This window comes from Alexandromys fortis, unplaced genomic scaffold (assembly GCF_014885135.2).
Source record: "Alexandromys fortis isolate MF-2015 unplaced genomic scaffold, M_Fortis_MF-2015_v1.1 scaffold_18, whole genome shotgun sequence".
In the NCBI taxonomy this organism is placed as follows: domain Eukaryota; kingdom Metazoa; phylum Chordata; class Mammalia; order Rodentia; family Cricetidae; genus Alexandromys; species Alexandromys fortis.
In genome coordinates this window covers 236,123-263,331 of record NW_026067897.1, presented here as the reverse complement: position 1 = coordinate 263,331, position 27,209 = coordinate 236,123, and the positions used below count along the sequence as shown (strand labels likewise).

The following is a 27,209-nucleotide window of genomic DNA, read 5'->3' as shown; positions in this document are numbered from 1 at the left end:
GTACTTTTCTGACCTCCAAGGGCAGCAGGCATGTATATGCATACATGTAAGCAAAACACACATAAGTATGTATGTATGTATGTATGTATGTATGTATGTATGTAAATAACATCTTAAAAAACGAAAACAGATCCGGACAGAAAATTTTGAGAATGAAGTACCAAGTCTGAACCACCCCTCTGTACAGTGATCTCAGTGTGCACACTCCCTGAATCATTTTACATGCTTCATTTTATTTAAGCATCGCAAAAGCCTTGTAATGTGTTTAGTGGCACGTACCTTTTCATTAGTGAGAAGGTACTAGTGAATGACATGAAATGTGATAGATCAGTAATTGTTCTATTTGCCCAACATCATCAGATTATACTGATCTCACAAAACCTATGGCGATGGGTACTCAATACCACATCTTATACTGAAGGAAAATTTAAAACTTTTGCTCAAAAATGGGATAAAAATATACAAAGACAAAAAGACAGCAGTTAGCACAAACATGTCAAAAATTAGTTCATTTAAATTGCTGATAAAAAGGGTAGGAGGAAACACTCAACAGAAACAGCCAAACAATGGACTATGATGTATAAATGATACCAGAGGAGAAAAGCAGTCTCCAACAGTGAACCCTATAAGCGACAGTCATGGCCAGCCTGGAAAAACATGCCCACTGTGCAATAGTGGCAGGAATATCATGGGAATAACCAACCACTTTTTGTTTGGATTTAAGTTCCATACCTGGCACTATTATCAGGGCAAGACCTATGGCTGGACAGGTCATAGGTCGTAGGAACATAGTACTACTAAATGGACAGAGTTTTAAACCAACTCCAAATGACCTATTGTTAAACCCATAGGTGAATTCACCTCTCAACTCTCAGAAGGGAAGCTTCTATTAACACAGGGTCCCACAGATAGCCAAAGCACAGAGAATAGGAGACTGAGAAAAGCTCAGTCCTAAGTGGGATGTCTGATTCATACCTCCTCCTCCTCCTCCCAAGACCCAGCAGGGATCATTAAAGGAGGCAGAAAGAAAAGAATGTAAGAGCCAGGGTCAGTGAGTAACTGCAAGGAAACTTTCCGGGCAGTTTCCTATATGAACTCACAGCAATTGTGGCAGCCTGCAAACCTCATTGGACAAAATCTCAGCTGGAGAGGGGCAATGGGCATTGAATCTCTCCCCCAGCTGAGGCAGTGTCTATTGGTACTGGTAACTGCTGGAAGACAGAGTCACTTCCTTTAAGGTGGTTGGCCCGGAAGGTCAACCATACTCTCCTTTGGTCTACTCTCAACCTAGAAGGACCCAACATAAAATGCAAATTAGGTCTGATGTAGTCACACAAAGAAAACATTCAAAATTCTTACCACCTTGTCACTGGTCTTTATCTCTTCTCTTACTTCCTTCTTCCTTGCTGGTCAGGAAAATTTCTATTTGCCTTTCCATAGCTGGACTTTTCATGTTTATTTTACTCTCTACAAAATGCTTTGTCCCTAAAGATCTTCATGACTAACTTCTTTGGGTATTAATTTGAAAGTTCTGAGTAAGTTTTTTTCTGACCATTATTCAATTTAGGATTCAATTTAGGCTGAGGCAGTTTCGCAGTTACAAAGTACTAAATGCCTAGAATGAACAAGGCTCTGTGTTCAATACTTAACACTGAAAGTGAAAAAAAGAAATAAAATGAAATTGCAATCAATGCCTCACAGAAATATATAGTTATAGCTTTTTCTCCCTCATCTTCTTAGTTAGCATTTATCGTCATACAGTATATTACAACTGTTTTTACTTTTCTTGATACTAGAAGATTAGGAAGCATATTACATGAATAAAAAACTTTTTTTAATTTTTTTTAATATTTATTTATTATACAATATTCTGTCTGCGTGTATGCCCACGCGCCAGAAGAGGGCATCAGCTCTCATCACAGATGGTTGTGAGCCACCATGCTGTTGCTGGGAATTGAACCCAGGACCCCCGGAAGATCAGGCAATGCTCCCAACCACTGAGCCATCTCTCCAGCCCCCGAATAAAAAAACTTTTTAAAAAAAGAATATGATGCTTCCAGCTCCTAGGTATGGATGGAGGAAAAGGTTTATTGTAGATATAACAAAGCTATAAAGTACACAACCAAAAGCATCTGGAAGAGTCCAGACTGAACAGGGCCATGAGAGGAGGGGAATGTGGGGGAGCGAGAGAGCAAAAGAGAAAAACCAGGAACCAAGAGGCCAGGAATGAGCCGGGAGCCCAAGAAAGAGGTGTAGCCAAAATGGCTGGGTTATATAGGGAAGAGAATTTTGGGGCGGGGGTCCATCCCAGTCCCTGAGCTGTAGTGTTTAGGGTACATGGAGAGGTATGCCAGCCGGGATGACCCTGTAGCAAGTAGTCGCTGAGAATTTGACGGCCAGAATCTGCTTTGATATGCTAAATAGGCACCTCAGGTAGTCATTTGTTCAGGGTGTGAGACTTAACATTATAAATACATGATACATATTTATTGAATGAATGAGTCATACCCTTTTTGTAAGTGAAAAAAAAAATCAGTCATTGAAATTACAGTATAGTGAATGCAGGCTACCAACTGTTCCAAAAACAAACTCTAGACAAATTATCACAAAACTAAAAGTGAAATTATGAGTTAATAAATGAAAGTATATTTAGGAGAAATCAAGAGACATTTGTCTAAGAAAGTAACATACTGAGAATGGGAAAAGAAATTGAAATTAGCCAGGTAAAAGAAAGAAGGTATCTGGCAGTGGAATATAAAGGAATACTGACAAAGAAAATACATATAGTGGAGCCTGCGGCTCATTATAAGATCAAAAAGACAGTGGGACTGATACTTACTGAGATGCATGTGATGTAACAGGAGGAGGGGGGGGGTCAAGGAATGAAGCCAAAAGACGTGGAAAGGATAGCATATAGTGTAGTCTCTGTGTGCATGACAGTATGCTATACCAACAACAAACTTAAGAATGGGAATACATTTCTGATCTACTTTTTAATTCCTTTTCTTACAGGGCCAGAGAACAAATCCAAGGCCTCACATATTAGCACTCTACCACCAAGCTACAGCACCAGCTCTCTACCAAACTGGTTATGCCTAACCATGGAAAACCAAATAAGACTTCCAGAAAAATTTAAGATGCTGAAGCAAATTTGAATTTCAGGTAAATGAGTTTTTCAGCATAAGTATGACCAATGAAATTTATTATTGGTGAGGTCATGAATGTAGCTGGGTTATAGATCCCTTGCCTAAATTGCACAAAGCCCTGGATTTATTCACAACAACACAAATATACCCAGAATCCATTGTAACTGAGACATAGAAATGTAATTTCAGCATGAGCACGGCCTCCAATGGTGTATAAATATATTATCTAGCAATATTGAACTAGCCAGCAGTAGAGATAGTCTGTGGAAATGACTAGGATTTAGTAGAAGTTGAGAAAGACATACATATTTTCAATGTAATGTATTTTTATCATTTATCAAACATGAAAGGTGACAAAATTCTATGTATTTATTACATAGGGCATGGTGTTGTAGCATATATACATATATACATGGCATAATGTTTAAATGACATGAAAGGTCTCAGCACCATATAGCACCTTTAGCAAACGGGCATCTTAACAATTTAAGGCAATAAATGTAAGTCATATTTAATTTTATTTTTTCCATCTCTAGGATACAACTGTAACGATTTCTGCACAAAAGGGGCATTGGCAGTGGAAGATAGCCCTCGGCTGGTGAGGGTCAGACAAATATGACATGCATACAGATCTTACGTGGCAAAAAGTGTAAAGGGGAGGGAACAGACTGGCCTGGGGGAGGGGGGGTGGAGACAAGACAGAGACACAGAGAGACAGACAGGCAGAGACCTGCTTGCCTCTTCAGAAGAACAGTCGGAAGAGAATGAAATAGGAGGAGCTTATCTCTTAAAAGGATCCTTTGCACCTGCACACAGACTACATAGTAGCAGCCTTAGGACCCTGGGCTGGCCAGGGCATTGCCTGAGTGCATCCTGCCAAGTGACAGGGGTCAGCATAATGCCTGAATCCTAACAGTAACCACTCAGGAACTGTTGTTGTTTTTCGAAACAGGGTTTCTCTGTGGCTTTGGGCCTGTCCTGGAACTAGCTCTTGTAGACTAGGATGACCTTGAACTCACAGAGGTCTGCCAGCCGCTCCACCGCCTGGCCCATCTGCATTTTTTAAATGCAGGGTTGAACAGTCACATCCTGTAATACAGGCTAGACTGGTATTCACTGAAAAGCCCAGGCTGCCCTTAAATTCAAGGTAATAGTGCTAGAATTACATCAATCAACTTTTTTTTTTCTTTACCGAGACAGGATCTTTCAGAGTTCGGGCAAGACCCAACTCATTATATAGCTGAGGATAGCCTTGAACTACTGGTTGCCACCTTCCAGTGCTGGCATTATAGGCACATGCTACCACGCCAGTCTTATGCAGTGCTGAGAATTGAACCCAGGATTTCATGCAGGCTAGATTCTGAACGTCTGGTTATTGTAGGGTTCCCCTTTTCCTAGTATTTCTTGACTCAGACCCGGTGGGGCTTTGCTTTCCTCCTCTTCTCGATGGGTTCCCCAACTTTAGTTCCCACCACCTCCAGCCTCTAAATTTTTCCACTGTCTTCCTATGTAGCCCAATTTAATTCATTCAAGCATTTATTTTCCAAAAGGACCATAAGTGCCAGGATTCACTTTACTTCTGAAGACTTTGGAGACTTATAGAAAAATTGCTTTATTCACCTTTTCTTTCATGCATACATTATTGGGTCTACTTTAGAACTTTGAGTTCTGCTCTGTTATTTTACGCTTTGGCCAAACAGAGGAAAAGCTCCCGCAAAAGTTAGGACAACCGCCAGTGGCCAGAGGAGGGCGCTCCCGCTCACCTGAGCGTGCTGCGCACATGCGTGATGTCGTCTCCCCGCCCCCCTCCGTCAAGCTACTTCCGGTCCTTGGATCCCGAGACCCGGAAGCTGCGGGCGTGGCGGAAGTGCCGGCCGGGAAGCTGGAGAGCGGCCGTCCTGACGAGCCTCTCGCCCCGCCCCGTTCGATCAGGCTGGGGAGCTGTCAGTCATGGCGCTGTCCTCGCGGCTGTGGCGCCTTCTCCCTCTGCGGCGCGGAGCCACCCAGAGCTTCCGTCAGCCGGCGAGGACCTGGGGCAGCCGGGGACACTGTGGCTCCGAGGTAACCCGCTGTCCTGGCCTGCCCTCTCCTTCGGCAGGGCGTCCCGGGTGGTCCTGCATCCCGGCTAGACGTCCGTGGACGTGTGCGTGCTCCCTGCCCTTCCTGTCCGAGAATAGAACGGGAAGGTGAAAGACCTCTGACCGTTGAGAAAGTCACTTTCTGCCTAGCCACCGAGGGTTGCGGCACTCGGGTTATGCCCAGCACGATGGCTCAATGCTGTAGTTCTGGCTACAGAATGGATATGCAAGAGTGAATGTTACAGAGATCTTGGTGTAGGATGGGTAAGAAATGTGGTTTGAACTCTAGTGGAAATGTAAGTAAGTAGATGAGTTCAAAGAATTTGACAGAATTACAGTTTCATGGTACAGGTTATGAGAAACTCTGTTGTTGTCTTGAAAAAAAAATACAAATAACTCTACACCCCCCAAATAAAAGTCAAGGAGAATTCTTTAGTTTCTAGCTGAAACAGCCTAATGGATAGTGTGAGAAATGACTGCCAAAAGAAATTTGAGGGGTAAAGGGGAAGTGAGTTATATTTTGGACTGTATTAAGAGGGCCAAGTTGGCTTATGGATAGCAAAGAAGCTCAGTAGGTCTGCCAATTAATTACCTTTTGAACTTTTAGCAAATAATTGTTTGTTTTGTTTTGTTTTTCAGACTGGGTCTCTGTAGCTTTGGCTGGCTACACATAGATCCTCTTATCCCTGCCTCCTAAATGCTGGAATTAAATGCAAGCACCACCACAATCGGCTCATAAATAATTGTATTTTTCAGCCATGGTAAAATATTCAAAGTATTTAATATTACACCAAGAAGAGGCTTTGTATCCATCACAGGGAATTCTAATAGTTAAGAGGAAGATATTGTGGCAAAAAATTACAAATAAAAGGGGAAGAATTTTAACATATTCCTTTCATCTAATGATTTTTTAAAAAATGACTCTAAAGTTGGTAAAATTAATGTTGAAGAAAAAATGTCTGAGAACATACTTATTATATGAAATGCTTTAAAAATTGTAATTACATTTTACATTCTGTATATGTGTTCAGATGCATGCTAGAGTGGAAAACTTGTGGAAATTTGCTTTCTCCTTTCATCCTGTAGATCATAAGGCCTTGGTGGCAGGTGCCTTTCTCCACTGAGTCATCTTTATGGCTCCTTCAAGAGACTTCTGTTGTTGTTGTTACTGCTTAAGAACTCATTATAAAAAGCATTACATTCCACTTTAGAGGTACAAAGTGAAGTGGCATATTCTAGCTGTTGAATACATTCTTAAAGTTATCAGTGTCTTGGAGGTGTCCTGGGCCTTTTATTTTAACCATAGAAACACTATTTTTTCTACTTTCCCAGAGATAAAGGAATAAAGGATTGCTTGATATTAATCAAACTGATCAGAACTCAGCAGATGAACTGTCAATTTATGAATTAACAGTGAGAAATATAGTTACCCCTTAAAATTACATATTACTTCAGCACAAAAAGTTGAGCATTCTAAATGTGACATTTTTCTCAAATTACAGTAGTATATACAACCTTCCTACTGTGTTATTACCTGTGGATTAGTAGGCAACTAAAATTTAATGTTAAATATATTGGTCTTTTCCCCTTTGTTTTTTTTTTAGGCACTAACATCATGCCTATAAACCTGGCATACTGTCTCCTTAGTCCAACTTTTCTTCTCTTCCTCCTCTTTTTTATAATACAAGATTTTGTGTGTACCAGGTATGTAGCTAAGGGAGACCATGAACTCCTGATCCTCCTGTGCCCACCTCCCTGGCTGGTACTGTGATTAAGAGCACCGCCAAGCCCAGTTTATATGGTGATGAAGATCCATCCCAGGGCTTCTTATATGTTAGGCAAGACTACAAACCACTAACCTGTCTTTAAAAATTAAGAATTCATTCAGAACATGAAATGCTGTTTCGTGGCTGATTTGTCACGGGTGCTAATATATCTTGAGTATTCATTTTTAACAGAATCTTCAAAAAATTAGAATGTGGTATATTTTCCATTTTTTAGTCTAAGTCTATATCAGAAGTTTAGATGTGGATTAAATATGGATTCCGAGAAAATCTAGATGAGTCAGTGGTGTTTTTGTTTGTTTTTAAAAAATGAACAAGAAGGCTGGAGAGATAGCTTAGTGGCAGTTGTTAAGAACACTTGATGCTCTTTCAGAGGACCCTGTTTCTGTTCCTAACACCTACATGGTGGTTTACAATCTTTGGTCACCTATACGGTGGCTTACAACCTGTGGTAACTCCAGTTCCAGAAGATCTGACACCCTCTCTGACCTTTGAAGGATCCAGGCATGCACACAGAACATACACATACTTGCAGGCAAAGCACTTATGGACTTAAAATAAATGAATCTAAAAATAAAACAAAGAAAAAAGAAATAACAAGGAAAATATAGCTCCCATTTACCTTAATAGGAAAAACTGAGAAGAGAGGGGATGGTGGGAAGAATGGTGCCTTGAAATTCATAAACACTTCATATAGAAACAGATGTTGAATGATTCTCAAGTTTAGAAGTGGCATCCAGGTTAGAGATAGAATGGGTCAAATCTGGCAAAGAGGAAATAAGAACACGTACAAAACAGAGGTCTAGGATTAAGCTTTAGATACATACAACAGATAAGGAGACATTGGAGATGAACTACTAAAAGAGAAGGAAGGTCGTGAGACAGGAGAAAAATCCAAGAGAATAATATTTCAAAACCAAACTGAACTATTTTAACAGTAACTAAACACAATGCTGGGAAAGTACATTACAAGGAAATTAGTTTTGAGTTAATGAGTATGTTCATTATCTTAATTGTGCTGATGAAAATGGATTTTCCCAGTTTATATATATAATAAAATTGTACCCTCAAGAATGTAGTTTATTAGTGAATATTCCAGTAAAGCTGGTCTTAAAATTTAGCATCAGTTCATGACTTGCCTATTTTTATTCCTATAATGATTTTTGCTAAGAGGAAATACTTGTTTATCAAATGCTGTTGATATGCCAAAGTACAATGAGAACTCAGAATTGACCACAGGAAATACAGAGTGAGCATTCTTAATTTGAAAATTGAACTTCCTAAATGCTTCAAAATTCAAGGCATTTGAGTGCCATAGAATTGGAAATTCTAACTGACTTCTTGTAACAGGTCAAAGTTAAAACACAGGCACACTAATAATATTACACAACATTATTTACAGGCTTTGTGTACAAAGATTATAAAAACCACAAATTAATTTCATGGGTATACTATTGTCCTAGCCACATGATGGTTCATCATGTTTCTATAAATATTCCAAAATCTGGGAAACAAAACATCATTCATGGAGTGATTTGGTTAAAAGTGAATTTGTAGATTGTTCATGCTTGTTCTTTTAGACTAGTAGACAGGGGGATCAAAGTTCAAAGTTATCCTCAGCTACTAGTGAGTTCAAGGTCAGCCTGGGCTACCAGAGATTGTCTCAAATATATAATCTGTGGGTTCAAGAGAAAATAGGAGCTAGAAAGTAGAAACAGCCAAATAGGATGAGAATGTTTGGAAAGAGTTGGGAATGGAGACTGAAATAAGATTTAAAATCAAGGGGAAGTGTGCTTTATTTTTTTTTAGCTGAAATTAAACATAGATCTTACAAGTACTTTACCACTGAGTCACATATCTGGCCAAAGGATATTTTCAGAAGGAAAAAAAAAATAGCTGGAACCTTGTAATCCCATCTTTAGAGGCAGAAACAGAAGAAACAAGAAACTATTCAAGTCCAGTTTGTGCTATAAAGTGGGACCCTGTCTCCAAAATACTGAAAAAATTACAGGCTGCTTTTTAATAGAGATAGAAGTTTGTTTTCATGCTGGTCAAATGATTTGACAGAAAGGAAAAAATGCTACTGTGTCAAATAGAAGAGTTGTAGGAGTGATGTATTTGTTCCCGTAATTGGTCAGAATTATCTGATGATGATTGTATAAACTGATTGTAAATCTTCTTGTTGTTTGAGGCTGGGCTTCAGGTCTATTTTAGCGGGCCTTGAACTGAAACTCAGAAACTGTTCCTGAGATTGTCCTTGAATATTTTCCTGGTCTGCCTGCCTCTATCTCCTGAGTATTGGGATTATAGGCATATGCTACCATACTCATCTTAAATATGATTATTCATTCTCTATTTAAAAATTATGGGGTCTTTGGACAATATCCTCACTGAGAGCTGTATACATATATATTATATATATTATAATTTTATATACTAAAAAAATAGGAATGATCCTTTTTAATGACTTAATAAAATATGGACCACTCAGGTAATAAACATGAAATAAACTACTCAGGTAGTAAATCTCAGAAGTAGTGGTACTATGAACCAAGAACACACACACATATATGTGTGTGTGTGTGTGTGTGTATAGATAGATAGATAGATAGATAGATAGATAGATAGACAGACAGACAGACAGACAGACAGACAGACAGAGACAGAGAGATTTTACTTATTATGTACATAGTGTTCTGCCTGCACGCCAGAAAGGGCACCAGATTTCATTGTAGATGATTGTGAGCCACCATGTGGGTGCTGGAAATTGAACTCTGGACCTCTAGAATAGCAGCCAGTGCTCTTAACCTCTGAGCTGTCTCTCCAGCCCAGTATATATTTTTTATGTGTAGTAATTATAGATTTCAGCTTACCTGTAATTAGTATTTGTTATATGTTGGTTTATAAGATAAATGATATAATTGATAAGTTTATTATTAATATTATTCCATACAATTTGTAGTACCTCTGTCTCTATAAAATTTTCCATAATAATGTAATAGTCACTTTGTCATATCCATTCATTCATTTTGATGTTCTGGGTCTTGAAACAAGTGCCTTGTGCATGATGCTTTACTACAAAGATATACTGTATGCAAGGTTTGAAGTAGTTTTACTGAGGAACTGGCAAACCATTTTTTTTCTAGCATTTGGTAATTACTTGCTTTGGAGGTGGAAAAAAATTAATATGTTTTACTTGGAGTTGCAAATTCTTTATGATTTCTGAGTTTCAGAATTTTAATATATTTTCTCTAGGTGATAAGAAACACTCGACCTTTCAAGAGAGGCCTTTTGTTCTCAGCCTTGTCTTTTTTGGGTTTTGAAACCTACCAAGTCATTTCTCAGGCTGCCGTGGTTCATGCCACAGCCAAAGGTAAGCATGAACTAAAGATCTTGAAGATTTATTCTGTGGATGGCAGAACGTGTGACCTGTGCCATATGCCAGAGGCTGATGTTGTGAATTCTTTGGCTCTCCAACTTTTTAATTATTTTGTTAATGTATATGGGTGTTATGTCTGCCTATATCTACACACAAAAAGAAGGCATAGGATTCCATAGAGTTACAGATACAGACAGTCGTGTGCCACCATAGGGGTACTGGGAATTGAACCCAGAACCTCTGGAAGAACAGCCAAGACTCTTCACTGCTGAGCCGTCTCTCTAGTCCCTCCAACTTAATTTTTTTTTAAAAAAATTATTTATGTATTTATTTATTATGTATGCAATATTCTGTCTGTGTGCATACCTGCAGGCCAGAAGAGGGCACCAGACCCTATTACAGATGGTTGTGAGCCACCATGTGGTTCCTTTGGAAGAGCAGGCAATGCTCTTAACCTCTGAGCCATCTCTCCAGCCCCCAACTTAATTTTTGAGACAAAGTCACTGAACCTGTATCTCTGCTTCCAAGTGCTGGGATTACAGATGTGTGATGCCCAAATCATATTTTTATATGGGTTCTGAGGATCTAAAACTAAGATCTCCATGCTTGTAGAGCAAACTCTTTATTCTCTCAGCCAAAGATTTTCAGATTTTCTCATTTGCTTATTTTTGAATGCATAATGAAACTAATAGTACTATATGTTCTTCACTGTCAGTCAGTGATATGTATATATTTATAAAATTTAATATATCTATATGTTAAAAAATAGGAATGATCCTTTTTAATGACCACTCAGGTAATAAGCATGAAATAAACTACTCAGGTAGTAAATCTCAGAAGTAGTGGTACTATGAACCAAGAACAAAAATATTTTTTGTGTGTGGAAAATTCAAGCAAGCACAGACTGTATAAGAGTAAAAAGGCTGTCTTAAAGACAAAACAGTAATCCCCACACTTGAGAGGCTGAGCTGGGAGAATCTAGTGTTTGAGCCCAGCCTGGTTTACACAGAGAGACTTAGTTTGAAAATTCAAACAAAAGAATTGGGTGTGTAGCACAGTGGTATTGTGCTTGCCTAGTACCAACAAGGCCTTGGGTTGAACCCCAGTACTGTTAAAACAAACAACACAGCAAAATAAGACTTAAAAAGTAGAAAGAAATAAAAATGAGCAGCAGGAAACCAGATTTCAGAGATATATTCCATAAGACGGTGATTAACTTAAGACATTTTATCTTCTTTTATATTTTGAGATGGAGTTTTACTTTGTAGCTCTGGCTGGATTGGAACTCAGTATGTATACCAGGCTGACCTCAAACTCACAGTGGCCCAACTGCTTCTACTCTCCCAAGGTTCACCCAGCTTAACTTCAGACATGGTTAAATACAGTATACAGGTGAGAAAATGGAGGATGACTCTTTCAGCCAGTGTTCTGTTATCATGAACAAACAACATGACCACAGCAAGTCTTATAAAAGAAAGCATTTAATTGGATCTTGCTTACAGTTTCAGAGGTTTAGCCCATTCTCGGTATCACTCAAGCAGACTTGGTGCTTGAGAGTTCTACATCTGGATCCACAGGGAGCAGGAAGAGAGAGACACTAGGATCTGGCTTAGGTTTTTGAACCCTTAAAGCCCACCCTCAATGACACTTCCTCCAAAAAGGCCACACCTCCTAATCCTTTTAAGTAGTGCCACTCCTGCTGACTGAGAATTCAAATATACGGGCCTATGGCGGCCATTTTTATTCAGATCACCACAGATGGCTAAAGAAAAAACAGATATAGAATATATTCCAAGCCAGAAGAAAGGAAAGAAAATGAAAATCTCTTTAGTACACGCTTGGTCTGGGGATAACAAAGGAAAGAAACAAAGACATCAGTGCTGCTGGTCTCCAAGCTGACTTCCCTTTAGACCCCTGCCCACTTCTGAGATGCCTGCCCTCGTGTAGTCCTCCATAATGAACTGGACTTCATGACTAGTTTCAGTCCCATGGCATATTGGCACAAGTGAGAGTATGCCACTTCATACCTATTAGGGACTGTTTTCTGGGCCTCATAACAATACTTTTTGTCTGTTTTATCAAGGTACTTGGCTTTTTGCTTGCTAGGCACACTCAACCACTGTGGATTGTAACTAAATTTTTAATTTTTTTAATGTTAGTATCTGTGCTTACCACAAGGTGATAGCAAATACCCATTCTGACAAGAAATGAAGAAACAGAACTTCAGAAACCATTTCTTTAAAATTTAAACTCTGAGACAATTAGCCACTGGGCCAAGCGCCTGGAGTACAATCGAAGGAAGGGATGAGCAATAATATGAACAAAGAGGTCAAGACCATAATGGGGAAACCCACAGAATCAGCTGACCTGACCTAGTGGGAGCGAACTGACTCCAGACTGACACCTAGGGAACCTGCATAGGACCAAACTAGGCCCTCTGAATACAGGTGACAGCGGTGTGGATTAGGCAGTATATGGGGCCACCAGCAGTGGAACCAGGATCTAACTCTAATGCAGGAACTGACTTTGTGGAGCCCATTTTCTTTGGAGAGATACTTTGCACAGCGTAGGCCCTGGGGAGGGAGAGTGGTCTTGGTCCTGTCTCAAGGAGGTGATGGGGCAGATTTAGTGCTTCCTAAGGGAGGCCTTACACTCTGAGGATGGGGGTGGGGTGGGGGGAAGGTGAGGGGAGAGGGAGTGTTGTAAAAAGGAATGGCGGGCTGCTTCCTGCCGCCCGGCTCTGGCTCCCTGGCTAGCTTATGTCCCGAAATAACAACACACAAATTGTATTCATGTAAACACTGTCTGGTCCATTATATTTAGCCTCTTATTGGCTAACTTTCACATCTTGATTCAACCCATTTCTAATAATCTGTATGTCACCATGAGCTCAGAACTTACCGGGGAAAGATTCAGCATGTCTGACCTGACAGCTTTATAGCAGGCAGCTCTCTACCTCTGTCTTCTTTCTCCCAGCATTCTGTTTTGTCTACTCTGCCTATCTAAGCTGCTGTCCTATCAAAAGCCCAAGGCAGTCTCTTTATTTAACCAATGAAAGCAACACATAGACAGAAGACTCTCCTACACCAAGGGAGGAGGGGGAAATGGGTTTGGCATGTAAAAAATAAATTATTTGATAAAAAAATAAAGTCTCTGATTAATAGATTAACAGTACCCTCCTGCAGGTGGAAACTTGTAAACTACGTAAGAGATAAGTTTGTCACAAGTGAGCAACCTAAAGGTTCTTCATGTATCACTTCCGTTTCCTTCTTTTCGCACTCTTAAAACATTCCTCAAGGATGAACAAACCAACAGATGTTCAGTACTATTAAGTTATGTTTCCTAATAGTTTTAATAGCATTGTTTTTTGTACTTGTGAAACACACAGAATTACTGGTGGGAAAGCTTTGCCTTAGATCTGGATGATAATGTTATCCTGATCCTTGACTGTCAGTATGCCCATTTTCCACGAATTAAGTAAGTCCGATATAAAGAAAACACAGAAGTTTGAAAATTTTGGTTACCTGAGCAAACCTTTATTTTTGGTTTTGAGCCTAGCCTTTATCTGTTGAGCCATCTCTCCAGCCCACTTGAGTATAACCTAAGGAGTATTTTGTTTTTGTATTGATGGCTCTGATTGTGACTGCAATTCATTTAACGAAACAAACAAAAACTAGAAAGTCAAAAGCTTCTAGAACATATACCTGCCAGGTTTCATACCATTGATATTTCTTCCTTGGAAAAATTTTGCTCAAGTGTTATGAACTTGGGTGTATTCATTTTAGGTCAAGTTTAAGATTTCATTGTATAGTTGTGTTTCTTACCTCACCTCAGGATATCAATACTCTCATACTTTAACTTGAAAGTAACTTACTCTAAAAGTTTAGATTGTTTTATACAATATGGTTTCTATGTCAGCAGCATAGCTTATTTTTAAATATCTCAGGATAGTTCAGAATATTAAATAAGAGAACAACCAATTTTCAGGTATGTACATGGAGTGGTCTGCATGCTCCTATTTGAGTACCTATTGTGAGTCTGTAGTACTGTAACTGTATTTTTTCTTATATATCACATATAGTGTGGGTTTCAGAATTCCTTTTTAGAATCAGAAGAGATTACACATTTTTAAGGAAGGAAGGAAGGAAAGAGGTGGGGGCTGTATATGAACATTTACCCAAGGAGGACAGAAGGGGGTGTCTGATACTCTGTAGCCACCAGACATAACTACTGAGAAGCAAAAAGATTGTAGTTTCTGTGCCATGAATTCCTCATAAGGAATTACTTTTTTTTTCATTTTTAAACATGTATTAATCAAATTTAGTATCCTGTGTTGTCTGGGTTGTGTTCTTTGTGGTTTCAGTAGATCACTTACTATAACCACTTCATGCTTACTGCTACAGTACTTTTATCTTGATGGTTCAGAATTTCTGATGTAATAGTAGTTTCTGTGTCTGGTTTTGTTAGCATATATATCAGTGGTAATTTTTATTTTCATGTTATGCTTTGGAAGTTGAAGAAATACTTGAGCAAGCGGACTACCTATATGAAAGTGGAGAAACAGAGAAGCTTTATCAGTTGCTCACACAGTACAAGGAAAGGTAAGCTATGTATGATTTATCTGTGTCTAAGGTTAACTCAAAAAGCTTTTGTTAACAATAAAAGGATTCTTGGTATTAAAATTTTTGTATGAAATTTTTTATTCAAAGTAGTATTTCCTAGAGTTCATTTTATAGTAAATCATTATTTAAAGAAAATGATTGAAAAGTGCTATTTGAATCTCATTGATTTTATTGTAAAGATTGTTCTTATTCTACTAGAATGTTGAAGTATTTTTTCTATTTTGCATTGGTTTATAAAAGTAACATTAAATATATGCATTTTATTATCACCCATATTTCTTGTTTTTTAAAAAAGTAATTCCTAACTGGTATAAGATTTAAATGAATTTACTGGAGTTTGGGATGGTTCTGTGGCACTTCTGAATGACAACTGTGTTTAGAGTTTTCAGAGAAACAGCAAATACTTCCATTTTCTGTTTTTAGTCCTAGACTACATGTAGAATGTCAGTGTGCACTCATTCAAAAGGTAGCAGTGGTCAACCCTATGAGTTGAATATGGCTAAATGGCATTTACTTCTAAAATATTGAGTTGCCTTTCATCTACTTTTATTAATAATCTCACCCCTCCTATTCCCCTCAACTTTAGTTGTTAAGTATCTGTAGACTAAGTCTTTACTTCTTCAGTGTGTCTTCATGAGTTGGCTGTTTGGGCATTTTACATTGCTTATTTGAAAAGTAAGCTGTACACTTTTGATACCTTTATAGCTTCAACATTTAAGTGAGTGTTATTTTTCATTAACAAAGAGAAAATACAAATTAGGCTTGAACACACATACATTTAATAAAAAGTAACTTAAGGTTAAAACATTTTTTATCACTTGTGATTTTTAATTATTAGTTATTTTTTGTTTTTTATGCTTGTATTTAACTAACAGATCTTCAAGGAGTTCAGTGCCCTTACTTGATGTATATCACAGCATGATGGCATTGAACTTTAGTTTGAGATTGCATTCGTTCAATCATTCATTTATGGACAAATAAGTAACTATCACACATCTTTCTTGGCCAGATATATTTGGGGAAAAGGATTTGGCAGTTCCATTTTTATAGAGTATGATTCTGTCCATAAAGCTAATGTATTTTATGGTAGTATCTGAACCAGTTAGGGGTTGTATGAAGTACAATGTTAGTAAATCAAGCCTCATGTTATATGTTGAGCTTGACAAAAAGTGTTCAGAGAACTTAAATACAAAAATATTTTTTCAATAAATTGATGTTTTAGATATTATGTATAGATAAGTTAATGTTTGAAAATAATTTGGAAAATTTCAATAGATTTTAGGAAGTAAGGGCTTTTATGAAAGAAAATAATAGTATTAATAATGTCCTTTATGGGGCTGGAGAGATGGCTCAGAGGTTAAGAGCATTGCCTGCTCTTCCAAAGGTCCTGAGTTCAATTCCCAGCAACCACATGGTGGCTCACAACCATCTGTAATGGGGTCTGGTGCCCTCTTCTGGCGTGCAGGCATACAGACAGAATATTGTATACATAATAAATAAATAAGTATTAAAAAAAAAATAATGTCCTTTATGATAGTTGATATATCCTGAGTAAACCGAAAGAACTTTCATTAGTGATATGACTGCTAACAGTTTCTCAGTGTGAATTAAGATGGTTTCATATCTTGTCCAAAATTAGTGAGGATGCAGAATTACTGTGGCGTTTGGCACGAGCATCACGTGACATAGCACAGCTGAGTAGGACTTCAGAAGAAGAAAAAAAAGTTTTGGTGTATGAAGCTCTAGAGTATGCAAAAAGAGCACTAGAGAAAAACGAGTCAAGTTTTGCTGCTCACAAGGTGAGTTAGTTAATAAAATGTCCTGTGAGGAAGGCTGTGTTGGTCTCTACTTACCCATTATCCCTAATTTATGTGAGGAGAAAAAATGGCTCCATTTTAAAGGACTAGAGAGGATTGCTACAGTTTTGAGTTTGAACAAGTCATCTAACTACATTCGTATGCTTGATAAAATACTTCTGTGAATGCTTACGAGTGCCTGTTCTTAAACAAATACTGTAGTTCATATAGCAAGCATCTGACATACTGTTTAATGCTGAGCATATTGGTATAAACTTGTAATCTCAGCAGCTGGGGAAGCCACGGCAGAATGGAGAGTTTCGGGATAGCTTAGGCCACATTGTAAGACCTTGTCTGAACCAACCCATCCCGCACCCCAATTTACAATGTTTCTTTTCCTCATTGTTTCTGGTGTATGTAGCAGCGGGAGTATAGCAATTAGAAAACTGAGAACTAATGTGATTCCCGTATCTTACCTAGCTTTTGCATCTCCTGATTGGTTTTCAGTAATGCAGAGACATGGGTGGTGAGGTCAATGCACAGTCTTGGATTAGGATTTTTTTTTTTAAGAAGAAAAAAAAATTTTTTTAAATAGATAACAAACTATCTTTTTTTCATTATACATACCAATCGAGGTTCTTACTTCATCCCCTCCTCCCATTTCCTCCACTTACCCACTCCTCAGATAGGGTAAGGCACATAGCTTTGGGGAAGGTCTAAGGCCCTCCATATTATATCTAAACTGAGCAAGGTATCCATCCAAAGAGAATAGGTTCCCAAAAAGCCAGTAGGTAGTGTCAGGTCTAGAAGAAACTTGGGACAAATAGCTAAATGTGTTGCCTATTAGCACATTTTGGTATATATACCAAAAAATATGCTGGCATTTAGATTCTATCGGCATCTCAAGTACTCGTTACAGAACCCATGCTGGTTCGGTTCTCAGCACCCACATGCTGGCTTGGGATCTGAAGCCCTGATCTGTCCTTAGGGCACAGCACACACAGTACACAGACATACATACAGACAAAACACCCATACACATTAAACAAATCCCTTTTTTAAAACAGAGGTTTTGTGTTTGTGGTATAGTGGGTTGCACATGAAAACCCAACACCCTGCCACTGAACTATACCCCTAGCCACTCATAAGAGATTACTTTATTCAATAGCTTTGATGTGTGGAAGATCTGAGCAGCAAGTCAAAATCCTCTGTAACCCTTTTAATGAACAGAATTTGTACAACCGGATAACAAGAGAGATTATTAAATGATAGTAGTCTATAGAGAGGTGTGTATATGTGTGTATTTCAAAATGTGCCATTTTATTTCCAGTAAACATGTCAGGACACATAGATTTATATGATTTTATTTTGTGTATTGGGATCCTATAGCTATAGCTCACAGGAATGTAATAGGAAACTGTTGTATGCACAGAATTCAAAGGCAGGTCCTTATGATCCCCAAGAAAAATTAACTCAATTGCTCTGAGTCTCCACGAATTTTTTGTTTGTTTGTTTGTTTGTTTGAGACAGGGTTTCTCTGTGGTTTTGGAGCCTGTCCTGGAACTAGCTCTTGTAGACCAGGCTGGTCTCGAACTCACAGAGATCCGCCTGCCTCTGCCTCCCGTGTGCTGGGATTAAAGGCGTGTGCCACCACTGCCCGGCCTCCACGAATATTTTTTACTGCAGACATTTTTCCCCTACACTACTCTAAACCTTGTGGCTCTCCATAACACCTGAGTTATGAAATTTAGATATTTTAAGTTTAGTTCTTGGTAGAGAAACTCAGATAGTCTCAGTTTGGGTCCATTGCTCAACAGTGGCTATGAAGGTGATGTCAAGCTAGCAGCTGTGACTCTAATACAGCCATGCAGATGTAGAAAAAGGAGATGAGAAGACAATGAGTCATCTAGTTACAAACCTAACTAAGTGTATATTCAGATGTTATTTCTCTATTATATTGGTAGTTGTCTTAGATTTCACCACTTACTACCTTGCATTATCACTGTGTGTCCTAGCCTTTAGTTCCTAGTGACCATGACTGTTTTATTTGTACCTTTTGTTCTTAAGTCATCATTATGCTCAGTAACATTTTGCTAAATGAGAATAAAAACTGGAGTACTCATGTAATTTCTTATTTGCATTAGATGGAATATTAAGAACAGTATTCTCACTTTTTATTTTTCCTACTTTTAGTGGTATGCCATCTGCATCAGTGATGTTGGAGACTATGAAGGCATCAAGGCTAAGATTGCAAATGCCTACATTATCAAGGAACATTTTCAGGTACTGACTTAAGTTCATGAACTTTAAAAGTCAAGTATTGTTCTGAGTGGATGTGATTTAGTTACCAATTATTGTGTACAGAACATGTTACTGCATACTTGTAGGCCAACTTCTTGAAAGGCAGAGGCATGAGATTACTAAGCCTAGGAGTTAGAGGCCTACACGAGGAAACAGAACAAGACCTATTTCATTTTAGAAAGCACACCCAAAGCCCAGTGGGATAGAGCAATAATCATTATTTTTTCCCACTTTTCTGGGTAAATTTTATGTATTAGGACTGAGTGATTCAAGGTGGCTTCTCATCTATCTTAGTTCCTTCTTACTTGTCCTGTTGTTTAGGGATCTACCCCAAGCTTCTCTACAATGAGAGATGGCATTCAAGAGTGAATGCTCCAAAAGAAAAGTTTCCAGCGTGCAAAGTTTTTCAAACCATTTGTAGCACAATTAATAACAATGTATTGAATTTAAAAATTTGGTATATGTAGTGGCACATGCCTTTAATCCACATACGCAGAAGCAGAGATAGCCAAATGCCTGTGAGTTCAAGACCATTCTGAATGACACTGTGTCACAAACAAACAAACAGAGGTTAAGTCGGTTTCTCTGGAAGGTTTTGAAAGCTCGGTGGTTAAAATATAACAGTCTAATCAAGCTGCTACAACTTTCTTAGTTGTAATAATTTTGTTCAAGATTATGCTATGTGTATTTTATGTTCAAATTTCTCCCTAAAGTTAATTTACTTGTTTTAGTAATTTTTGTTCATTGGTAAAAATTACACATAAATCTATATATTTCATATTCTATGTGTACACTATTTCATTATTCTTACACAGAGAACAAATCTACACAGAAGTGTCTAGCATTTAAAAATCTTTTATTATTGTAGATCATCTCAAAACTATACTGGAACAACAGCACAGGTGGGAATAAGCTGGGCATGCTACTCTGCAACTCCTCCGAAGCTGACAGCTATTAGTCCCAGTATCTAGCTTATATAATTACTAGAGAAAAATAACATTGGACTAGGAATCAACACAGAAATGTAATGATGCTTCTTACACAAGCATCATTACATTTTACAATTTATTTACATGTCCTATATTTTAAAATATCTGAATTAAGATTGTACCACAGAATTAGTGTTACCTTATAATATAAATTGGAAGCAGCATTGTTTGTTTTTATTTTTTATTTTTGTTTTTCTTTAATATGAGTGCTCAGTGGTTAAGAACACTGGTTGTTCTCCCAGAGGACCTGGGTTCAATTCCCAACACCCACATGGCAGCTTACAACTTTCTGTAACTCCAGTTCTAGGGGACCCAATACCCTCACACAGAAATTTATGTAAGCAAAGTACCAATGAATATAAAATACAAATAAATTATATAAAAAAGTGTTTTGCTTGTACATGCATGCAGTGCCGAGAGGTGAGAAAAGGGTGTCAGAACCCCTGGAACTGTAGTTACAGATGGTTGTGAGCTGACACAGGGGTATTGAGAACCAAACCTAAGTCCTTTGCAAGAGCAGCATATGCTTTTAACTGCTGAACCATCCCTCCAGCTCTGGAAGCAGTATTTTTATTCCTTTTCAAGTGGTATATATAATAATTTTGTTTCATATGGATGGGGGTTTGATAACAGGAAGACTTTTCTTCAATATTAAATTTGACAAGTAAAAACTGTACTTTATTAAACTTTTCAGAATTAGGTTAATTTGTATATTTTATGGGTTTTCCCACCTCCTAAACAGATATCTGAAACTATATCTTTAGTATGTCTTTAATATTGTACTAGAACAATTTTAACCAATAAAGAATATGGGGGTGAGGAGATGGCTGTCAAAATATTTGCCATGCAACCCTGAGTACCTAATCTCAGCATCCATGCAAAATGCTAGGTGTGGGGCAAGAGGATCCTGGGAGCTTGCTGGTGGTCTACAATCAGTGAGCTCAGGGTTTGATAAAAGACCTGTCTTTAAAAACAAGGTGGAGAATGATTGGAGAGACATCTGGCTTTAATGTCTCATGTAAACACACACAAGGGAGGGGGCAGTGAAGAGAGGGAGAGTGTATCCTGAGGGAAGTGCTCTTCCTGATTATAGTGTAGGTTTGGGGCTGGAGAGATGGCTCTGTGGTCGAGAGTGCTGAGACCACTCTCCCAAAGACCTGAGTTCATTTCCAGCACCCACATTAGGTGGTTCCAGCTCCAAATGGCCCAGCACCCTCTTCTAGCTTCCATGGGTACCTGAAGATATGTGGCATTTATTCACACAGACACACACACAAATACATCTTTAAAATACAGGTTTATACTTTTCTTTTTTTAATCCACTGCTTCTTTGATTTTATTTCTCAACAGAAAGCAATTGAGCTGAACCCTAAAGATGCTACTTCAATTCACCTTATGGGTATTTGGTAAGAAATTTTCAATAATGTTTCTGTCCTATTTAGTGTGATCTTATACTGTGTATAAGCAATATTTTATTTTACTTATAAGCAAAATAAACTACATAAAAATACCACTAACAGAATTGAGAATTAAGTCACTGAATAGCACTTGTATATGTATCACTAAAACGTAGTAAACATAGGCAGACATGGTGGCACAAGCCTGTAATCCAAACACTTTGATAATGGCAGGAAGATCAGGAGTTCAAGTTCATCTTCACCTACATAATGAGTTCAGGGCAGCATGGTTCACATGAGACCCTCTCTCAAAACCCTCTTTTCACCACCAGGAAAATTAAAACCCCAAGAAAACTAAAAAAAAAAAAAAAAACTTTAAGATTTTTTTATATAGGCCTTTAATTTCCTTTCTTGGGAAAGACCTCATTTACAATTCGAAGTAAAACTGCATTCTTATAGGAGGTCTTTGTACCTTCAAATCATCAAATTGAGATTTGATTATTCTGGAGAACTGTGTATTCTTTCTTCCAGTTTCATTGTGATCTTGTGTTCAATATGAGGTATTATTTTGCTGGTATGAGGGCATACAAATGTTTTATGTTTTTGCTGGCATAAAAGTCTACCAAAGTCTTTTACAAAAGAAATACTTTTCAGATTAAACTACTCACTGAAGATTAATAATTATCAAAGGACAGCTACTTAGCCAGTAAGCAAACGTGATACAATCTATGCTTCAAGTAGTTCAGTCCCTAGTCAAAGATCCCCAATGGTTGGTTTTTGTCCTACCTCAGAAACCTGTCATTATTTTTGGAAGCTAATTATTTACTTCACTCTTTTTAAATAAATTACTGGCAATTATTGTTATTCATGTATAGTACACTGAGTTTGGTTATTTAAAAATATTCTGAATTTTCTTATTTCAAAACTAATAGTAAGCCAGGCATAAGCCCTTCAAGAGTGAAGATGACGCAGAAAGATTAGGAGTTCATGGCTAGCCCCGGGGCAGCATGTCTCAAAAGAAAACTTAAACAAATTGTAGGGCCAGGTGGTGGTGGCGCACATCTTTAATTCCAGGAGGCAGAGGCAGGCAGATCTTTGTGAGTTCGAGGCCAACCTGGTCTACAGAGGGAGTTCCAGGACAGGCACCAAGGCTACACACAGAAACTCTGACTAAACAAACCAAAAAAAAAGAAAAAGAAAAGAAAAGAAATTAGATTATAATAATCATCCTGTGTCACTTAGTTATTCTGGCACAAAATGACTCAACTACTAAGTCAGGTCAGTTTCTAGAAAATTAATTAAATATGAATATTAACCAACCATGTATCATGTAACATTCAAATTATTTAAAATTGTAATATTCCTTTTATAAAGTTTATTAAGATGTTTGTTCTGTGGGTAAAAAAAAGATACAGTTTGAATGTACTTAATACTGTATTCTTCTGTAGGTGCTATACATTTGCTGAAATGCCTTGGTATCAAAGAAGAATTGCTAAAGTGCTGTTTGCAAATCCTCCTACTTCCACCTATGAGGAGGTAGTGTGAAGTCCTTTGTTAAGTTAGTACTGATTCTATGAGGGACTTGAGCACGTTTCTAATGATCCAATTCAACAGTATCTCAAAGACTTAATACTTACTGTCCAGGACTGGTGAGTGCTTTTTTTCTTCTTACTTAGGTGAGTGGCTGATGATTCTGTTGTGCTGTCAGTTAAAGTAGCTCATGGCTAAAACAGACCTCCATTTCCTATTTGTAATAGCAGGTCATTTAGAGAAATGAAGAACATGTAAGAATTGACTTAAAAAATTCTTGATTCTGAAAGGTTCCTCATATTTTAAAGGCCTATATAAATAAAATTAGAAAAGAATTTGTACATAGATTTTCAACCCCCCAGCCCCCTGCCCATCCTTTGGATGCTAGGGTTTGAACCAGGGTCCTACCCACTATCTACCTTCCTAGCCTATTAGATGAAAATCTTGAGTTTACTTAGTCACTTAATTTTAAAAATGTAAGGAACTTGCCAGTTAAAAAAAATTATCCTAGTATTTCGTCTATTGTAGTAAGGAACAATTGTTGTTGTTTGCCCCTAGGAATCTATGATATTCAGTCACATTTGTTTCCATTCCCAGCCAAAAACAAACCACACCACACACACATACGAAGTATAAACTGTGAGTGAATTCATCATTTAATCCTATCAGCTTGTGTCAGAAGCGTGACTGTCATGATTTAAGACAAAGTTAACTGCTGAATTCCACATGATCAGTTCCTTAGCTTTGTGACAGAATGGTTTGCTACAAACTCTTAAGTAGCAACCAGGTAATTACTAGAAGTGATTTTCATTATTAAAATTCTAGTTTTAGATGATTTAATGGTGTTATATTAAGCCTATATTAATCTTACTACTGAATTTATCACTTATCTTAATAATCATTTACTTTCTGACACTTTTAACAGTAAGAATAACTCTTAGAGAAAATCTGGGTTTTATTTTTTAAGTTATTGAATCTAATTCTTTCCATACTGTTTTACTCTTCATATTCTTGACAGGCCTTGAAGTACTTCCACAGGGCAGAACAAGGTAAAACCCTTTTACTTGAACTACTCTATAATATTGTCTCAGTGCTGACTGTCATAAAAAATTTTAAATCAAGATAAATATATTTGCTGTGTCTTTCACACTGGATAATAAAATAATTTAAAAAAATTCCTTGCATGTATTACTGGGCACCACATACGTGTCTGGTCCTCTCAGGACTGGAGTTAACACAGGTGTGAGCTGCCATCTAGTGCTGGGATTGAACCCAGGTCCACTGGAAGAGTAGTGATCTCACCAAGAGTCCTCTCTCCAGCCTCAATTTTGAACTTATTTTTTAAAGTAAGGATCACCTATATCAGAATTGCACTTGAATTCAGAGTTCCAATTCTAGAATGTTCTCTTCAGTTAAGGTAATTTTTTAATGAGATTTACACAGATTATCTAACTTGATATTCTATAATTAGAGACACCTAAATGAAAACTATTTTTTTGGATGTTACAGTATATTCCATTGTAAAAGAATTCAATGTTCTTCTTACTTTGACTTTTAAAAAATGGCTACTACTTTAACACTGTCGCTTACCTGTCCTACATGTTTCCCCCTTAAAAAAATACTGGCACTGTGGTTGTAACTCAATGGCACGTGCTTTCCTGACATGCCTTAGTTCAGTCCCCAAAACTAGAAGAAATAAGAAAGAGACTCAAGTGTCCGTCACCAAGTGTATCATAAAAGTCACTCCAAATATATAGCTCAAGCTGACCTCAAAGTACTAATCCTCCTGCCTCAGCTTCCAAACATTGGAATTTCATAGGTATGTGACACCCACAATTCCTTAAAACAGAAAACTAAGATTTACTTTTTAATTTGAGGTCCCATATATAGAAACTTAAGCAATTTAGTGATAATTTTAAAAGCTTTAAATAACTGTTTGAATGTTAAATATTTCTAACTCAAAGTTTTGCTCACTGCTCATTTTATTGGTATTCTTACTAATCATATGACTATGAACTGATCATATTCATGAATATGAATCTAAGAATGAAATTATCTCAAAGGGGTTTGAAACTGTAATTCTAAAGCAAAAATTAGACCTTAAGACAAGGTTTGGCAGTCTTGAATGAAGATGTACTCCTCTGTTCATGGAGTTAAATCCTTGGTGATTTCAGTTGCACATAAGATTTTATATGAGCAGTCCATTTCTCTAAGTAAAAGGATGCCTAGTTTTGGGCCAGAAGTCCCTCCCATGTTGTATGTAGTTCATACCTCCCATATCAGCCTCCTTATTTTGCCGTTCATGTGTTTAAGGCTGTGTGTGTCGGTAAATGGCTTTTTCTTTTTGGTTCATGATTATATTTCCATTGCTTCACATATGATACTTGGCTGACTTCCTTGATGGGGAAATAGATAAATACAAATCAGTGTACTTAACCTTAAAATGTTTTAATCGGCTGGGTGGTGGTGGTGCACACCTTTAATCCCAGCATTTGGGAAGCAGAGGCAGGTGGATCTCTGTGAGTAAGGCCAGCCTGGTCTACAAATACAGTTCCAGGACAGCCAGGACTGCTACAATGAGAAACCCCGTCTTGAAAAACAGAAACAAAAACAAAATGTTTAAATCAAAGAAATTAAATGACCAAGTTTTAAGCATATGCAGTTAATCCTAAGATACACCCAGGAAAAAGTAGGCTTTGTTCTTTTTTAACCCTAAAGCCTAGTATGTGCTCCATGCTTGGCCTCAGAAAGCCAAGGATATTAGGAGGAAATTAAGTTAGAACTGAGTGAAGTGGTGCATGCATGTTGTCACCAGCACATATAGGAGGCTGAGGAACTGTGCCATTGAGTTACAATGAATTATTAAATTCCAGGCTCACTTGGACATGCAGAACTTCTCTCTCGTTTTCAAAAAAAAAAGTGAGAGGATTCCTTTATAATTTCATTCACAGACTTCTTAAAAAGTTATTTTTTATTTAATGTATAATTGTACATTTTGGAGCATTGGTAATTCAATATATTCATACATGATGTAATTACCAAATCAAAGCAGTTAGCTCCATTTCAAGCATATGTCATCTTTGTACTGGGAAGTACTGAAGCTTGTAAATCTTCTAAAAATATATAGTAAATTATTTAAAAAAAAATTTCTCTACCTTTGTGACCTCCTACCCATTCTCCATCTCTTTCCCTTCCCAGTTTCTGATAACTACTTATCTACTCTGACATTCCTCGAACCTATCTGCACTTTTCTTTCAACCAAGAATATTCTCTACTTTATCTGTTAAAATCCTCTTCATCCTCCAAGATGCCTATCTCTCAATTAGTTGTTCTTTTTATGTGACCTCTTGCAGCATATTAGCTTATATCTGGCAAAGCATTTAATTATGCTCATATTTCTCTTTCTGTGCCTAAGTATAGGAGATATTTAGCAAACTGATCAGATTTATCTTACCCATGATTTTATTCATGTATTCCTTCCTTTACTGAACAGATGTACTAAGTATGTTACTTTCCCTACACTGTTCTAAGCAACTGAAATACAATAAGGATGGGTGGTTTAAAAAGAAAATGGTTTTTATATAGTTCATGTTCTATCAGATAACAAATAATAAATTTTTTTTTTTTTTTGTTTTGTTTTTTTTTTGTTTTTTTTTTTTTTGTTTGTTTTTCGAGACAGGATTTCTCTGTGGCCCTGGAGCCTGTCCTGGAACTAGCTCTGTAGACCAGGCTGGTCTTGAACTCACAGAGATCCGCCTGCCTCTGCCTCCCGAGTGCTGGGATTAAAGGCGTGCGCCACCATCGCCCGGCCAAATAATAAATTCTTAAAGTGAGACCTTGGTATAGTAATGTACAGAGTCTGTAAGTATCTTCAATACATCATCATTTTATGTTTTTTTTTAAGATAACATTTGAACGAAAGAATTGTATTAGCCTAATCATTGTTTAACCACACAATTTATTAGAATTTAGACCAAAAAATTTAAACCTATAAAAATAAAAACACTATTTCTCTGGAGCTGACTTTGTTTCTCCTCCTCATTTATAGTGGATCCAAACTTCTACAGCAAAAACTTGCTGCTGTTAGGAAAGACATACTTGAAACTAAACAACAAAAAGCTTGCTGCTTTCTGGCTGGTAAAAGCCAAGGGTTATCCAGCACACACAGAGGAAGATAAACAGGTAAA

General features: G+C 37.5%; 1 protein-coding gene across 1 annotated transcript in view; it reads left to right on the top strand.

Annotated features, from left to right (window-relative positions):
• The first annotated feature begins 4,995 nt into the window (after positions 1-4,995).
• Rmdn1 (regulator of microtubule dynamics 1) overlaps positions 4,996-27,209 on the top strand; it is a 23,561-nt gene continuing 1,347 nt past the window's right edge. The window contains exons 1-9 of the mRNA XM_050119240.1: positions 4,996-5,207; positions 10,264-10,381; positions 14,901-14,988; positions 16,649-16,808; positions 18,999-19,088; positions 21,446-21,501; positions 22,941-23,028; positions 24,041-24,071; positions 27,071-27,204. Of these exons, the coding sequence (XP_049975197.1) occupies positions 5,097-5,207; positions 10,264-10,381; positions 14,901-14,988; positions 16,649-16,808; positions 18,999-19,088; positions 21,446-21,501; positions 22,941-23,028; positions 24,041-24,071; positions 27,071-27,204 (876 nt within the window). The 5' untranslated portion in view covers positions 4,996-5,096. The remainder of the gene's footprint in view (positions 5,208-10,263; positions 10,382-14,900; positions 14,989-16,648; positions 16,809-18,998; positions 19,089-21,445; positions 21,502-22,940; positions 23,029-24,040; positions 24,072-27,070; positions 27,205-27,209) is intronic.